This window comes from Thermobia domestica, chromosome 15 (assembly GCF_964235325.1).
Source record: "Thermobia domestica chromosome 15, izTheDome1.hap1.1, whole genome shotgun sequence".
Taxonomy (NCBI): Eukaryota; Metazoa; Arthropoda; class Insecta; order Zygentoma; family Lepismatidae; genus Thermobia; species Thermobia domestica.
The window spans coordinates 111,524,561-111,542,809 of record NC_137468.1 but is presented as its reverse complement, the minus strand read 5'-3'; the positions used below and the strand labels follow the sequence as shown (position 1 = coordinate 111,542,809).

Below are 18,249 nucleotides of genomic sequence, written 5' to 3'. Positions count from 1 at the left end.
TTTAGTATGCTTTTTATTATTATTATTTATTTTATCGCTTCTTTTCAACTTTCGAATAAAGAGTGAAAAAATTTATATTGGTAAAAAGCTGATATCCACAATGGAAATTTTTACGATTTATTTCTTTGATCATCCTTATATACTAAAAAAAAAAAAAAAAAAAAGTTTTGATTTCATTAGCAGGAACATTCATATGTATACAGAGACTTAGCAGATACATGGCTTCAGTAGTGTAGCAAAAGGAGGTTTATGTGTTTTCGATAAGATATTATGGGGAAATGAGCATTTATCATTACTAAGATATGCAAAAAATAAAAAAAATAAAAGTGTCTGAAAGTATCGTAACTTGGGTGCCTGACATCCCCTTGATAAAGTTTTACATTGTGCACGATAAAAATGGCAGGGTCATTTTTAGAGCAGAAAAGATGGCAGACGGAAAAAAATGGCAGCCGGAAAAAATGGCAGGATGGAAATACAATATGTAAACATGGAACATATACGGTACATGTAAGAAAGCATTTTCATAAGGCATTTAGCTGGCTGTCCTTTCTGAAGTACCTATTTTGTTTATTGCAATGACATCTCGATTATTTACTGTTATATGTAATATGGGTCCTGATAGGAGAAATAGTTATAACGGTTGCCTATTCATTTCTTCAACGGTTGTATGTGACTTTGGAGTAGCAGTTTGCAATGTAGTTCGAAATAAGCTTGGACATGATGTTTCTATACAAGGATGTTTCTTCCATCTACGAAAGTACTTATCGTAAAATTCAATAATTTAATTTGACAAGACTTTATAAAAGAAGATGTAGAGTTTTTCCATGTTCTGCAACCAAATTGATTCACTGGCGTTTCTTCTGTGAAGACGTGTTGCAGGACATGGAGTACTTAAAACAGATAGCTCCTCCAGAAGCAGAAGAGCTCATTTATTATTTTGATTCACTATATGTATCCGGTTCATACAGAAGATTAGGAAGGAGGAAACTCTGAGAGTAAGACACATTCGAGGGTTGAAACAATAAGTTTTCCTGACTTACTGGGTACAACATCCAACAATATGGAAGTTGGTTGAGTGCCTGCAACAGGACTGTGCGGCATGTGGAGACAGTGATCCTGCAGTATGAAAGGGGGTAAGTGCCGAAAAAAAGACAAAGCAAGTGTATGTTGATTTGCAGAACAGGCTGAGGAATTTGTGTTTAGATTACATTGACTTGAAGACTTCTTACGTAGACGCTCACAATTTGAGATTTTAAACATGAAAGTGTACAAGGTGGTTATTGCTGTTGCATGTACAAGTAATTTATGAGGCTATAGTACAACGAAGCTAACTGTGGATTTCCATTATATGAAATCAGACAATACAAAATTTTAGGGCCTATAATAGTGCAGTTATTTTTGTTGCATATAAGTTATGTTCTGTATATAGTATTGCTAATTTGACTACGTGATTTGCATTATAAAAATAATAATATATTGTGGTTACTTTTGTTTCACTTAAATTAGGTTCTGTATACAGTAAACGTCGATTCAGAAATAATAGAAAATGAAATAAAAGAAGTACCAGAATATTCGTTTGACAATTTGTGTAGTATAATCAATTTGTTTCTCGAATATTCCAGTACTAATAAATTGTCTACAAGGTTAGAAATTCTTCAACTAATACATGCTGGAGGTAAGTTTGAGTAATATATTTGAAAATGCTTTCTTACGTGTGTATCTTACGTATTTACATATTGTTTTCCCTTCTTGCCATTTTTTCCGCTCTAAAAACTACCCTGCAATTTTTTCTGCCTGTCATTTTTACAGAGAATCGTTTTACTTCATGGCTTAACATCCGAACCAGAATGTAAATGCAGAATTTGTAGTTGTTACTCAGAAGTCTTCTCAAATACAAATAGTTCAAGTACTCAGCAGCGTTAGTATTATTTCCTCAGCGACCTACCACCTGCCTAAATTGAGAATCTTTCTTGCACGAATTAGCTATCGAAGAATCAACCAAAATTATTGCTAACTTCTTGTAAGAGTCTCAAATTTTGTTCATATCTGATAAAGCAATTTTAAGTCATTAATCATTATATCACTTTTCTCGAAGTAGGCCTATTTAATGTATTTCACAGAGAAGAAGAGTAAGAGGGACTGGTTGGAATATTTAATTGGAAAGAAAGAACTGTATCATAAGGGAAGTGCAGGAAAGATAGATAGCGGGTAAAATATACTGATAAAGTATAGATTAGGTTATTGCCCACAACTTACGAAATAGAAAATTCTTTTTTCTCTTACTGAACTATCACTTTATTCTGCCTCAATTTAATAAAATACATATATACTAAAGTTGCATCGTTTCGGGGTCGAGGAACATTCTGTGTATTAAGATTCAATGTTGCTGTAGTTAACGTAGGAGAAATCGGAGCAGAATAATTTGATGTAGGATATTCCCACTGCATACTACGTTACATAGATCACAAACGACCGAAGGGTTTCTTCTGGAGGGAGGCAAAGACACACAATACGAATACACATACCTTGATGCATGTAATACTTCATGTAAAACAACAATTATTTAGGCACATTGCTTAACTTTATTAACTACAGTAAATAAAATAAATACTGTAGTGTGAGGATAAGCAAATCTTTTATGTTTTAGTGTAGGGGAGTCAGTGGGACAAGTAGGATAACAAGGTTGACTAATTGTAAGTATATGAGTCAATTGGACAATCTTGTATTACCCCATCTATCGTGATTCACCTTAACCTAGTTTCCCTTCACATTCATACAAGTTAGAGGTGAAGAAAACACGGTAAAATAAAAATAAAAAAAAAAACAAGCAAAAAAAAAAAAACACGGGTAATTCGTAGAAATGCGCAAAAGTATGTACGTATGCATACCAACGCATTAAGTCTTTAGATGTTCGTTTTGATGCCTTCCGAACTTTATCAAAATAGTTTCGAAAGTTTGTACAACATTTTTGCACAAATTACCTTCAAAATATTCAAAAATTAATTTAGGGGTAGCCCCCTCATTGTCAATTGGCACCAAAATGCTCTCAATAGTTAGTGCATATTTTCTACACAAAATGAAAGGTGATACATTGGTGTATCTAGTTTAGGATCCAGACACATCACCATCGCCGATTGGTGCCAAAATGGTTTCAATCGTTAGTGGATCGTTTGTTCATGCAAAATTTTCATTTATACACAAGAGGAAGGCTGAGATTTTGACGTATCTCTGTTGGGTGCCAGGGCCCCAACTCCACTGATTGGCGCCAAATTATTTTTCGGTCTTGGATCTAGCTTAGGCCTGAGGGGATTGGAACCAAACTTGCAGAATTCTACGACCTACGATCAAAAACAAACAATAAATAAATAAACTTATCTATTTGCTTATGTAAAGGGGGGTATGAAGTAATACTTCAAAACAAGTTGTCGGAATGGAACAAAACTTGCAGAATTTCCTCTCCATGATACCCTGGAAAGTGAAACAATTTTTAATTTTTTTGATCTTATTTGGCGGGAGCAGAAGAAGCATATTCCTCCATTTAATGCGGTGGTTAGGCTCTTGGGTCTAGCAAAAAGAACTGGGACAATTGGAATCAAACTTGAAGGACTCATACTTCCTCGCCTAGAAGAAATCTTTGAGTTTTACGTCCCATACTTATGCCGTGTGGGCTAAGGAGACGGTGATGATGAGAAATGAATGAAATGGTGAAATGAAGAGAGTGGAAGGAAACGGGAGGACCCCGGGAAAACCCACGCACATGGTATTTGTCCATCACGAAGTCCACTTGGTGCAAGCTGGGATCAAACCAGGGGCCCCACGCAGCAGAGGTGAACGCTCTACCACTGAGCCACCGCAACCCATTCTTCGGCCTAGAGTTAAAAGCATAATAATAATAATAATAATAATAATAAGAAGAAGAAGAAGAAGAAGAAGAAGAAATTTATCTATCTGTACAAGAGGTGAAATAGGAGGCATAATATATAAACTTCGACCGAATGGAACAACTAAGAAGGGAAAGAAAAAAATTAAATTCTTACTTTTCTCAGAGTGTCATGAAGAGTAAATTATGCAAAATTTGTTCCATTCCTACAAATTTTATGGGATATAAGTAAATAGATGTTTATTATTATTATTATTATTATTATTATTATTATTATTATTATTATTATTGAAATCGAACTGATGGTCTAAATCAAACCAGCTTTTCTCCACCATCACGATGTGTCTTAATTATACCGTTACAAAAATGAATATGAAACCCAAATATTATGATATTTAGCGTTATAAAGATATATGATTTTCTAATTAATGTGGTATTAGTAGTTTCGAGGTTCTTTTTTTCTGACGAAATGAAATGTTTGATACAAATGTATGATTTAAAATTGGTTTTAATATTTTGATAGTGAATATTAAGGAAATGTACAGTATGTGGTGTAGTGAATTATTGTGTATGTAAGAAACATATTTTTATTGACCTGCTATTGATAATATAGATGACTTTGTGCGTGTGTGTGTGTATGTAGATTTGGTGACGATTTTTATAAATAAATATATAACGATAACTGAGACTAATGCAAAGTTTATTAAAATTATTATTATTTTAGTAAAACTTAGAGATTAGATGTGTTACTTTCTATAGGAGGTTGAGTTTAGATTTACCTTTGCAGACTTGTCTGTTAGCTTAGAGAGGATAAGGTGTTTGTTTACAAGCAACGAGCAGCGATATTAGAGACTGAATGAATGAAACTAGGAAATCTTTAATTTATACTAGCTGAACCTGCGCTCTCTACACAGCGTATCATTCACATATGAGCATGAATCTCCTTGTCATTCCTCACAACATCTGTACATGTCCCTTTATAGACATAAATGAAAGACGTCTTCATACAAATCGGCAAGTGATATCATAAATGGGGGATTTTTTTTGATTATTTTTTTTCAATATCTTGCACTGTTTGCAAGATTTGAATCTGTTTCCGTTTGGAGTTTCTAATTCGTGTATGACCAGTGTTTTTTCTTTCTTCTTGCATGCAGTATGTAATAAACAAATATTCACACATTACACACACAATTAATTATAATGTCAGTGATATATGGCGCTCATTGGGCAAAACATTCCAAACAGTAAAGATTCATCTTAGACTTTCGTTTTTCATTATCATTTGGCCATGAAGCAAACATCTGAGAGATATAAACCCCTGTACACAACTATGTAGTATTGGAATGTATAACTCGTTGGATATGATGTTTTTTTTAAATTTCAACACTTCCCGTGTACTCCTAAAACCGTAATAAAGAAATAACCGTCACGTTTTTAGTTTTTTAATCGTCTCTTAAATCGAGTTTTCGTATTTTCTACGGAATGAGGACATCATACTGAGTTAAGTGGTGTTTGGGTTTGGCTACATATTCTCCAGATATAAGGCATATAAGAAATTTTTTGATTAAAATATATTGGATCTTGGGTCATGGGCACAAAATTTTTGAACTAATCAAGAAAATTTTTGATTGTACTATATTGTGTATTTTGATCCAATGAAAGTTTGCATGCACAAATTATGCACTAGCGGTTGAAACCATTTTGGCAGAAATCCCAGTGATAGAGATTACCATTTAGATCCGCCTCAAATTAGTTCTTCAACATCTTAAAATTGGAAGGATGCAGAAATGTTTGAGATTATTTTGGTAAAGTTTGGAAGAAGTGAGGGGGGGACTCGCTAAATGGACGTAAACTTTAAGTGCGTTTTGAATGTCGCGTGTATGCTGGCAAACATAAACGGATGAAATCGCTATAGGGTAGACAAATTAACGGAAATTCAATATAATTAAGAGAAGTACAGCTCTTCATTTAGTAGCTCATCTTTGTAAAGTCGTTGAAGAAGAAAATACAGAGTAGAAAGATTATGCTTCAAATAGGAAATGAATACCTATATTGTCTAACGAACATAATTCTTTTAGAACTGTTTAATTCGAAGTATTTTGTAATCTATTTTGAAATATTTTGTGTTAACTATTAGGCAGATGGATCAAAGTATAAAATTAGTTAAAACATTACTGAAGGATCTCAGCATATATTTGTCTATATTTAGGCTAAAGGTCTTTAATATCAGTACTGCGCCTTTTAGTTATTTATATTTATATTTTTATAAAATAAAGTTTCTTTTTTCTTTTTCAAAGTTCTTAATTGAGATGAGAATGTTACATTTTATATTTTAATGCAAATGAAATGAAATTTGGGAACTTATTATATCACATAATAATAATAATAATAATAATAATAATAATAATAATAGAATGAAATCATTCAGTTTTTCATCCCACGCTTATGCCTGCTAGGCTAAAGGAGACGATGATGTTGAGAGATTAATGAAATGGTGGAATGAAGAAAGTGGGAGGAAACGGGAGAACCCGGAGGAAACCCACGCACACAGTGTTTGTCCACCACAAAGTTCACTTTGCGCGAGGTACGATCGAACCAGGGACCCCATGCACCATAGGTGAACGCTCTACAACTGAGCCACCGCGGCCCCAATAATAATAATAATAATAATAATAATAATAATAATAATAATAATAATAATAATAATAATAATAATAATAATAATAATACAAGACAATTGCGATGATAAAATGAGAGACAAGCAGAAGTATATTTTTCTACCTCAGAAAATGTACGTATGCATAAATTATGTTTGAGCAATGTCATAGAACTCGCGACTTAGTTCGAAAGACATAAGACATCCACTCAGCCACGAAAGTCCCTCAAATGTGTACTAATTCGTTATAAAAATTAAAGTATCCTAAAATTAAATTGCATTACAGACTGCAATATATTTTTAAGGTACAGAGCTGTTTATGAATAAATGTTTCCTATTTCACAACGTTTTTACTAAGGTTGTGGAACGATAGACATTTCTTGCTTTGTAATATTCAAGCTTCTGAGAAGAAAAAAGTTCCTTTCAATAGAAGGTAGGAGTGCTATACCACAAGGAAGTCCCCTAATGCATAAGCTGCTCCGACTTAAGTATTACTTTTGTTCGTTTTTGCTACGGTGAGCACCGGCGGCAAATCAGGAAAGACCCCCGCATCACAGCAATAAGCGCCGACCTGCTAGAAGCAAGGAAAGGCGGCAAACATCAAAGAGAAGTGGCTCGTGGCACCAATGGGGCCGTTCCATGAAAGGTTGCTGCCGGTTTCTGTGTGAGTGAGCAAACAGCCTGGCTGGAGTCGTCCCAAAAGAGTTGGCTAGTCTGACAGGTGAAAGGGGGGAATAGAACCATTTATCGAATGCTTTTACAAATCGGTTTCTAAACACATACATAGACGAGTCTAGTTCCTTCTTGCTCCGCCCGCAAAGCACAAACAGAGATCTGCTGCAAACATCACGAAAACCAGTTGAGCACCGCATGAAGAAACAATTAGATTTTTAAACATTTGTTATTTAAAATAACAGCGCTTCTCACACATCATGATTTGTTTGTTGAGAATTGTCGTTTGGCATTATCTTGCATGACCTGAACCCACGCTATAGCTTTTCAATTTGAAGACTAAATTGTGTGCATCGAGGCCGTCTTCAATGTTTTTTTTTTTTTTTTTTTTAATTACTTATTGCTTTTTATATATCTTTCCATGAGCAGACTCAATGTACTATTTTAGATCCGTAATGGCACCGTCACATGTACGGATAGAAGTTGTAAGTGGTAGTATAAGTAACTTTATCTAAAAGAAAGACTTGGACACAAATATCAAATCTAGATAAATCATTTTGTAAACAAAAAGCACAACTCAGAGCTTTATTCAACTGCCAACAGATAGAAGTGGAGGTAGTGGAGAAGGCAATGATTGAAAAGCCGAACACATTGACTTAGAAAGCCGGACTTTATGAATTTCTAAACCTTTTCCCCACATATAATATTCAATTTATTAATTGCGTTTATGGGCATCTTTCGCTCAAGCAAGCTGGGAAAGCTACATTTAGAAATACAGTAGTTATATTTTCACTCACTTTTTTTTAGATCCTTCGCTGTCAACTCCCACGCTATCCAAGGTGCCTATGACGCGGTCGTTTTCTAATACAATTGAAGGCTTATGAAGCAGACGGATATTTATAACTAGCAGCGTTCACCCCGCTTCGCTGCGGTCACCCCGGAACGCAATAAACTTTGTTACTTAGATAATTTTTACTTTTTCGCTTTCAAGTGATTTATAGCGCCTGTTAGTTATGTTAACCCGCCGAGTCACAGGGTCATGCGGGTTGCATATAAATACGTTTATTTTTATACCTATGATGAACTAATAACAAAGGATTTCTACGTATGGACACCTGAATGGTCAATTATCTCAAGACATTGGTAATTGAAAATTAAAGTGATATGATAAAAACCATCTAGGGTCCACATCCTAACAACCCCCCAAAAATGAAAGAAATCGGTTCAGCCGTATTACCGTGATGAGCGGACAAAGGATTTTTTGTACGTATTTACACCTGATTGGTCAATTATCTCAAGACACTGGTAATTGAAAATTAAAGTGATATGATAAAAACCATCTAGGGTCCAAATCCTAACAACCCCCCAAAAATGAAAGAAATCGGTTCAGCCGTATTAGCGTGATGAGCGGACAAAGGATTTTGTGCGTTCTCTTTTATATATATAGATTGATATGGCCTGGAAAGGGTTGCCAATCTAATGATTTTCCTGCCAAATTTTGGAACTCGAACAAAGTTTTCTTACTTTACAACTTACAAAAATGTACTGATAATAATTTGCAAATTCTGAAATGTCTGATACTGGAGCCATCGAGCCATCAGAATAATGGAAAGTTAAACACTTATAATGAGACAATTGAAAAGCATCACAAATGGGGGTGCAGCTCGATTACTAAGCCGAACACGGGACAGGACCTTCAAAAGTCGGACTGTCCGGCCAAAAGCAGGACATCTGGCCACCCTAAGTGGAGGTTCTAGTGATAAAGAAAACAGGTGTTTTATTTCCGAATTTATTACAGTACCTATTGCGTTAATTTCTGGAAAACAAAGAAAATATTACTTACATCACTAACCTGTCCATATAAATGTGGAAGTAGAAAAAAATAAGTTGACCGATGAGTAGTATTTTCTGGAACTTTTCCAAAATCTACATGATGACTTTGACAGGGGCGGATCCAGGGGGGGCGATCGGGGGGATCGCCCCCCCCTATAAGAGGAAACTTACTTATTTTTATATATAAATAAAACCCATACCAAAGTTTGAAGCCATGAAAAGTAGCAGTATGACAACCCACCGCCCCCCCCCCAGAAGTAGGCCCTGGATCCGCCTCTGGACTCTGATGACTCAGTAGTAGAAAGTTCACCTGTGGTACGAAAGATCCCTTGTTCGATCTTTGCCCATATGGGTGTCAGACATCATCATAGGTATTCTCGGGATTTTACCACTTTCTCTTTCCACCATCATCATTTGGAATACTTGCATTATCATTTCGTCTTCTTGAGCCCACAGAGCACAATCGAGGGACGATAAAGATATTTTTTTAAAAAAGAAAAAAAAACTCATACCATATGCTGCAGCTGAAACAATAAGTAAATAATTACTTTGAGTGTAAGTACTACTTATGTAAGGTAAGATGACCGGTTAAGACGGCAGGTAGTTCTTTGTGTCCTTGCACATGCATCTACATTAATTTCTCATTTACACCAAATGTATCATTGTTTCGCCACTTGTTTAAGCAAACAACCTCTATGTTTTGGTTTTTAGATTCATAATATTAAGTGGCAACGTTTGTCACTGAACGCCAGAAAATACCATTTTGGAAAACGGGATTCACTCAGGTTCATGTGGGTTCAGGTTCCTCAAAGGGACTCGCGCTCATTAAACTCAATGAGGCTCAACTCGAACACAACACTAGCTCAGACTCTCACTTGCTCAACTTAACAGCTCGTGCCTTCTATCCGCAATAAGGTTCGCGCAATAAAATAAAAGAACTAAAAGAGTTGTCAACGTTGTCAAATAAGCATGTGTCCAAATTCAGAACAGGTGTGCAAATAATTGGGGAAGCATCTAATTAACAATTATGTTTTGTACAGACGAACGTAAAAAGTGAAGAGAAAACTTGATTGGCATTGGGATGAGTGGATGTTTTCCTCTGACTTTCCACTTATATTTAAGTTCTTATTCTTTCATTCATCTTTCATAACGTGCCTGGTGAAGGTGATGTTACATTACAGAAACTCTTACACAAGTGTTATTAGATATTTTGGTCATTTTTGTTTTATTAATACTATGGAATATTTCCAAGTAGAATGGAAGAAAGTAGAAACGCTTTCAAAGGCTTGACTGGAAGACCAATCGGAAAACGACTATTAGGAAGACCTAGGTGCAGATGGGAGGACAATATTAAGATGGATCTCGCAGAAATAGGAATATAAAGTTGAAACTGGATGCAGTTAGCTAAGGATAGAAATCAGTGGAGAGCTTTTGTGAACGCGGCATTGAACCTCCAGGTTCCATAGGCCATAGAGTTAGTTAGTTTTAGTTATGGAATATTTCCAAAGCTATAATGAATAATATATAACAGAAAATAATGTGTACATTATGGTAGTTTTGAGTATAAAAATAGAAGTAGCTAAAAGTAAATAATTTACAGCTTTGATTTCGGAATTCGGCGAACAAATTAAAATTACATTAAAAGTCAAAAGACAGTGGAATTTGACAATACACTCCAACTTTTATCACTAAATATATTCTGGAGAGGAAAACAAGCATCCCCTCCCCACAGTAGAGTTCTAAATGGGCTCGGACCGAACCCGTGGGCCGGACTTGGGCCGTATATTTTCAAATATACAACCATATTTCTCGGGCCTAACTTTGTAAATATACTGTACAACGATATTTATTGGACCGTTCTTTCTGGAGATTTTTAAAGCACAACTGCAAAATTAAACTTCTAATTGTTGTAGCTAAATATAAAATACAATTTTGCGTTAAACATTAAGTTTCTGTAATTCGGACTCATTTGATTATCCCACGAGCTCGGGTCGGGCCTCACATTATAAATTCACAGGCCGGCCGGGCCGGGCCCGGGCTAAAGATTTCGGTCCGTGCAGACCTCTACCCTACAGGGATACTTCAGTTAGTTTATTTGGCGAGATCAAAATGTCATTGAGAGGAAAATCTTCTTCTTCTCCTCCGATAATTCTTATCCTGATGTTATAGAAATATTTATTTATGAAGTATGAACGAAATCGCTTCAGTCGTTTTTGATAAAATAGTCCAAAAATGACTCGCCCACAAGAGTAAACTACTCCTTCTGAATTTCTGCAGAGAAATCATTTAAACACGGTATAGGGTTGTTAATGAAATATTGATCTATGCAATGTAAACAAAATCCTTAGAGCCATTTTCGAGAAAATCGCATATTTTTATTTTTACTCTTCAGTAAACTACCCTTATTTTATAGGGTAGGAAGAAAATTCGAAATATCCTCTTAAGAATCTTATGAAAACTTTAAGTTCAAAATTTGATACGGTTTCATTGAACGGTTTGGCCTCTAGGTGAGTGAACATATATCGAGACGAACGGATGGACACTCAAAAATAGCTTTGTCAGTATTCAGGGGTCACAAAACGTGCAAATCCGTTGAAATCTTGAATTCGTTTTTTTTTTTTTTCCCTCAAGATCATTATACTTACTTCCTATTGTCGTCCGAAAGTAAAAAGTAAAAATTCAAATAGATTTCATAAAAGTGATTTCAAACTCTTGTTGCGTATGCAATCCTATAAAGTGCCCTATAGAAAAATTTAATTTATATATATATAAACAATCAAAGATCGATATTATGATCTTAATATATTTCATATTATTTTCCCACATAACTACACTGTAGAAAATATCACAAGCGTATTCCAAGCGATGTTTCAAGGAGTTTAAGCATAATTTAAACTTAAAACTAATTCTTGACCTACCCCTGAATGATGTCAACTTACAAGCACCACGATATAATCCATTCCATGTGATTATTTCTCTTATATTTGTTTACTACTTTGCTCAGCAATATAAAAGAGGAAAGAAAGAAAAATACAATTTCTGACCTTTCAATAGCCACATACAGTAGACTAACGATTAGACCTTCGTACTATCCAGTCTACCTCCAAAAGAGAAAAGAAAGAAAAACTCCGTAATAAAATATTAAACATATTTCAACGATCTACTCGAAATGTAACGCATAAATAAAAACGTGACTTTACCTACGAACAGCAATTATTTGAATTTCATGACTTTCCCAATAACTAAAGGCCGCAAGTTTTTACTTTTTAAAACCTACCTTTTCACATTTGTATCATCATTTATCAACGAAGAGTAAAACAAGCTTAAATCATTTATTTAAGATTTGGGCCTACGCCTTACGTCGGTTTTTCTTTTTTCTTTCTTTTATAATTATATGTATGTTTACTGTACATTATTCTGTTTTCTGCAATTAAGTTAAACATTATAAAATTTATCTTAAAATGTGTACAGTATTTTTATTTTTAGACTTCATCTTCTGTAATAAAGTTTTAAAAATACAACCTACATTATGAAATTGGAAGTGACAATCTCTTGAACCACCCGATTGATCTCGATCAAATTTTTAACGTAGATGAGGTTTTTGCCTGTTAGTGTTTTTATCTCTTCACTTTGACGATAGAACTTAGGGGTAGAGAGGAGGGGAGTTATAAAAATAAATAAAACTTTATAATTCTTGAACCAGAATTACGGATCTCAATCAAATTTTCGACATAAATGAGGTTCGGATCTGGGAAGATTTTTTTATCATTTCACTTTGACAGTACAACTTAGGGTATTGGCAGATATATCAAAATAAATAAAACTTAATAACTCTTGAGCCACACGACGATCTCAATCAAATTTTCAACATAAGTGAGGTTCGGATTTGGGATGGTTTCCATCATTTCAATTAGACGGTGCAACTCAGGAGAGGGGAGGAACGACATTTAAAACTGATCAAATATGACCGATATTAATGTCGAATCTAAGTTTTCAGGGTCGCTGAGATGAACATTGACATTTCCGATGCTGTTTAAATCCATTCAGCCCCACAACTTGGGAAAGGAGAAGGAGAAGGTATATAAAATGATCGAAAATGACTAATATCAATAGTTGCTAACGCTCTTGCCTTCGGTGCGAGCGGTCACGGGTTCGATTCCCGGTGTGGACACTCGATCGAAAAAGCGTAAAAAGCTTTTTCAGGCCAGCGATCCTGAATGAGGTCTTTCTGGGATGTCCTCATTCACAAGAGGCAAACGTCGGGGCGGTACCTAACTTGTAGGTCCCAGGCGGCTTCCTTTCTTCCCCTTCCCCCGGATAGTGTGCTTGCCGAAGGACGTCATCCCTCATATACGTGACGGGCTAAATGGCCTTAGATGCCGAAGCCCAGAAATCTAAAATCCTAAATCCTAAATGACCAATGTCAGCGTCGAATCCATAGTTTTCGGGATCGCTGTGATGAGCAGCGACACTTCCGATGTCGTTTAAATCAAAATTCAGCTACCAACATGGGGAGGAGGAGGAGGAGAAATATAAAAATGATCGGAAAAGGCCGATATTACAGAGCGCTTTAGTAACAGTAAAAAGTGACTGAAAAAATGAAATCTTTGAGTTTTACGTCCCACGGTTATGCCGGTTAAGCTAAAGGAGACGGTGATTATGAGAGATGAGTGAAATGGTGGAATGAAGAAAGTGGGAGGAAACGGGAGAACCCCGAGAAAACCCACGAGCACGGTGTTTGTCCACCACAAAGTTCACTTGGCGGGAGCTGGGATCGAACCTGGGACCCCAAGCACCAGAGGTGAACGCTCTACCACTGAGCCACCGCGCCCCCCAAAAAGTGACTGAGTAACGGGGCATAGTTACTACTTTTTTTTTTCAATTTAACCCAGCGAAGAGTGTATTTGATGCTAGTATAATATATATCAAACATTATAAAGTACTAGCGTGTACTAACACTCAGAAAATGTGAATAAAAGCTAGTTTTTGTACAGAATTTGTGTTTTTAATAGTATGTGTGGAGTAAAGGTGCTAATTATAGAGCTCTGGGATTTTCGTTATTCGACCTGCCTTTCCGCCACATTAGTTCGGATGCTCGTGAGTCTACTGTACTTCATCGTAAATTTTTACACATTATAACCACTTCCTACCGTACACATACACACACACACACACACACATATATATATATATATATATATATATATATATATATATTCATTGATTTTTTTTTGTATATAACAACTCCTGACGCAATAGTTCTTGAAGGCCAGGTCCTGCCAGTAGGCCTGTGGCATTCATACCTTTTGGGTGATGTGTGGTCAGCACATCAGCTCCCTTTATTAATGCTAGCTTTCTAGAGCGGAAAAGAAGTTCATATTTCTTCAACAAACTCATTATATAGAGCCTATCTAATTATTTTGTTTTAAAGTGATTAGTTACAAATTTATGCTAAAACCTTTAAACACAAAGAATTAGTCAGACGCCTACGTAATATCAATACTAAGAGATTCAGCAATAATGCAAAAAAAAGTCCAGCAAAACTTCGTAAAGTCCATTTGACTTTTAAAAAATGAATGCACAAAGCTCAGTGTAAAATATTTACAAGGTACTACAGTAATTCCCAAAACATTTATGGATAAGAGTAAACTCAGATCTACTTTAGGAAACCACATAGGTTACATCTTTAGTTACAACACTAGCACAACGAATACTTATTAAACGAACACGTTCCACAGAAGCGCGTTTGAAATTTCGTTCCTTGGACAATTAGAAATATTTAATGCATTATGTCTATATCTTATATTTGTAACCAACATAATACAATCAAAAAATATGTAGACCCCCTATTATTTTATACGTACCTATTAGGAAGTAAGTATTAACATTGTTCGCAAAAATTTTCAGAACCGTAAGTCCCCTCCTGATAGCATTTGTCATCCTAATTTTGATATCTAAACATAAGATTGAGATAAGCAATATTTTACTATTCATCCACTTATGAAGCTCCCGAATGGCTAATAAGCATGCTTTCTATACAGACCTACAACCACTAGCGGTGGGCGATTAATGTATGCTTGAAATAAGGAGTTTTATATGAAATCAGATTAGTGTAATGTTTTTTTATGTAGCCCTATAAAAAGATAGCCTTAGGGGGTCGCTGGACCTCATTGCCTTCCCCGTGAAGCCGGCAGCGTCCATAGGCAAATAAAACAAGGGAGGAAGTGCGATTTCGAGGGGGGGGGGAGGTGAGCTGACTTCATATTTTCGTACGTACAATCATACTTTCTTGATTCATAAATACTATTAGACTCTATTATGAAATAAGATTTGTGGCTCCGCATAGCGTAGTCGCTATCTCTCTCGTCTTTGGTGCGAGCGGTCCGGGCTTCGATTCCCGGCGGAGATTCACGGTCGAAAAAGTGTAAAAGCTTTTTCAGGGTAGCGATCCTGAGTGAAGTTTTCCTGCGTTTCCCTCACTCACATCAGGCAAATGCCAGGATAGTACCTAATACACGGGTTCCAGGCCGCTTTCTTCTTTCCCCAATGCTTTCTTGCATCGCTTTCCTCTGATAGTGTGATCGCCGGGGAACGTCATCCCTCATACGTGACAGGCTAACATGTTATAAATGCCGAAAGCCCAGAAATCTAAATCCTAATCCTAATCCTAATGACATACGATTTACCTTAATGTTATATAAAAATAAAAGTACAAACATTGATCCATTGAACAATTAGTGCAGTTGAATGTGATTTCAACAGCTTCTGAAAATTGATTACAAAATGAATATGCAATTCTGTCAACGAATATGAAGCCTACCAACGTGCAGAAGACAAATCCATCTGCAGCTTTCATGGCAAGAAAAAAACTAAAGAAATATCGAACCATACAGATTAGCACAATAAATGAAACGCATCTTCCGATAAAACACTTCAATTTTTGAAAACAAGAAGATGAGTTGAGTTTAACGTCCCTTTTCAGCAGCGAGGCTATTGGAGACATAGACCTACTGATTAACGTGGAATCCGAACTACAAGAGCTTCCGCTGGGAATCGAACCCGGATTCCTCACGTCAAAGGCACGTACACTAACCGCTTAGCCAAGAAGCTCTGAAAATAAATGATTAAACTTCTCCCTCCACAAGTTCATGATATTATTGTTAAATCAATAAGGAGAAAACTTCCAAACGATCAATTTACCCAACCCCCACAAAAAACTAATACGTTCTCCCAGAGTAACGTTGAGTCAGAAATATTAAAATTTTTAATTGTATTTGGCCTAACAACGAAATCAAACATAAAAAAAAAATAAATAAATAAACTATGATAGTTCCTTGACGGCTAATGTTTTTGAACAAACATATATCTAAACAAGCAACTGAAAGTTTGAAGAGGCTGAAGAACTTCGAAAGAGGCGGAATCCTCCTGGCAACCCCCTAGCTATTATACGAGCCTGTTTCTGTGTACGTGATCCGATATTAGCGTAACTTAAATATCACATCTCACTCATTTAGTCTCAGTGTTCAAATAATCTCTAACAAAGAAAAACTAAAATATTTCAATTATTAGAATGTTGATTTTGACCAATACGGGAATTACTGAGGGGAAAGATAAAATTTCCCAACTTCAGATGGTATATCCACCTCTGCAATGAATGAAAGGTCACTGGAAAAGATGTTTGTGTAAGCTATGTAACGCAAGGTGTCATTTTCTTCTTAAGTAGATTTTGGTCCCCTTTGTAAAAATCCTTTAATTCGAACCCTGATTTTGACAAACTAAGACCATGTGTGTTACTCCACAAAATCAAATTTTAGAATACTTCGATGTCTTGAAACATTGATGTATCAGCCTTTGAACCCGAACTAGTAAAACATAGACTGTCGGAGGTTAGTGCTTCACACTTGGAATGTCCTGGGTGTGAATTCGTTGGCTGGCCACTGTGATTGAGTTATTTCCAGAGTTTTTCTTGAGTTTTATCTGGTGAATGCCGAGACGGTATCTTTATATATAAGCTTCTTTTCCCAATATTGTTGTAATTGGCCTCGCATGCTGCACAAAAATGTTAATTAACAGTTTATACACTATTAACGCTCGAATTTTTTTTAGCTTCTCATGATAAATCCTGAACTATGAAATGTCTTTAGAAGTTCTAGTCAAAATCTTCGAATATTAAATGGTTGGTTCATCTTAACATAGGTCAGTATTTTTTCAAGAAGTTAATTACAAAGCTAATACATTAAATAATATTACTTACCAAGATGGATTCCATTAACTGCTTTGCAACGTCGATCCGGAACATTGAGGTCGACAAAAAACACTACAACGAGATGTCCAAAACTTGCACCTGGAAAAGGGTCAAGGACGATGACAGCATCGTGAACACCGGCTCTGCTTAGAGAACCATCCGGAAGCACAGATAGCAGCGGTCCATCAGTAGAGGCTTCAGCCGCGTACACCCGTATTCGAGATTTCGGAATTCGCACAATATCACGGCAAGTCTTTTCAGTCGTAAACGGTGCTTCAGTGCAAATACTCTCTGTAGTAAGCCAACCATATGCAGCATCCACCCACCTCAGGAGCTCAGTTGTGGCAGTGGGCGCCAAGATCTCCTCGAGGTCAGAGGTCATTCCCGAAGAGGCCAAGGTGGTAGCGAAGAACAGTAAAACCGGAGCAATTGCTGTTACAACCATGATTGCAGCTAGAAATAGACTGAAGTGTTTCTCGCGGCAGCCGTGGGAAGAGATCTTCGGTGGCTTTTATAAAACCGCAGCCTGCAATGCAAACACGGGACAATGATCATCACTGAGATCAAAGGAGCCGACAACGTGCCCCCAAGGTTGGGGGGAGAGGCCGAGGGAAGGAGGAGGTCTGGGTGGCTCTCCAAGGCGGCTTCAGTTCACCTTCCTGGTGTTACAGGGATTGAGCCGTGACTGAGCACGACATGACCCGAATCAGCCCGAGGAGACCCGATGTCACAGTATTCATTGGGGGGAAGACAGGTTTTTCGGGATGGTTTACCTCGAAATTGTAAATTTACACCTGAATAATTTCTCTCAAATTGCGTTAACCTCAAAGAAAACTAACCAGTTCGATAAAACAAATTGAACATAATAATAATAATAATAATAATAATAATAATAATAATAATAATAATAATAATAATAATAATAATAATAATAATAATAATAATAGTAATAAAAGCATTACA

At 36.1% G+C, this 18,249-nt stretch overlaps 1 protein-coding gene across 1 annotated transcript in view; it reads right to left on the bottom strand.

Moving 5' to 3' along the window:
- LOC145671203 (uncharacterized) overlaps positions 1 to 17,947 on the bottom strand; it is a 59,633-nt gene extending 41,686 nt beyond the window's left edge. The window contains exon 1 of the mRNA XM_081740061.1: positions 17,296 to 17,947. Within this exon, the coding sequence (XP_081596187.1) occupies positions 17,296 to 17,731 (436 nt within the window). The 5' untranslated portion in view covers positions 17,732 to 17,947. The remainder of the gene's footprint in view (positions 1 to 17,295) is intronic.
- Between the last annotated feature and the right edge of the window lie 302 nt (positions 17,948 to 18,249).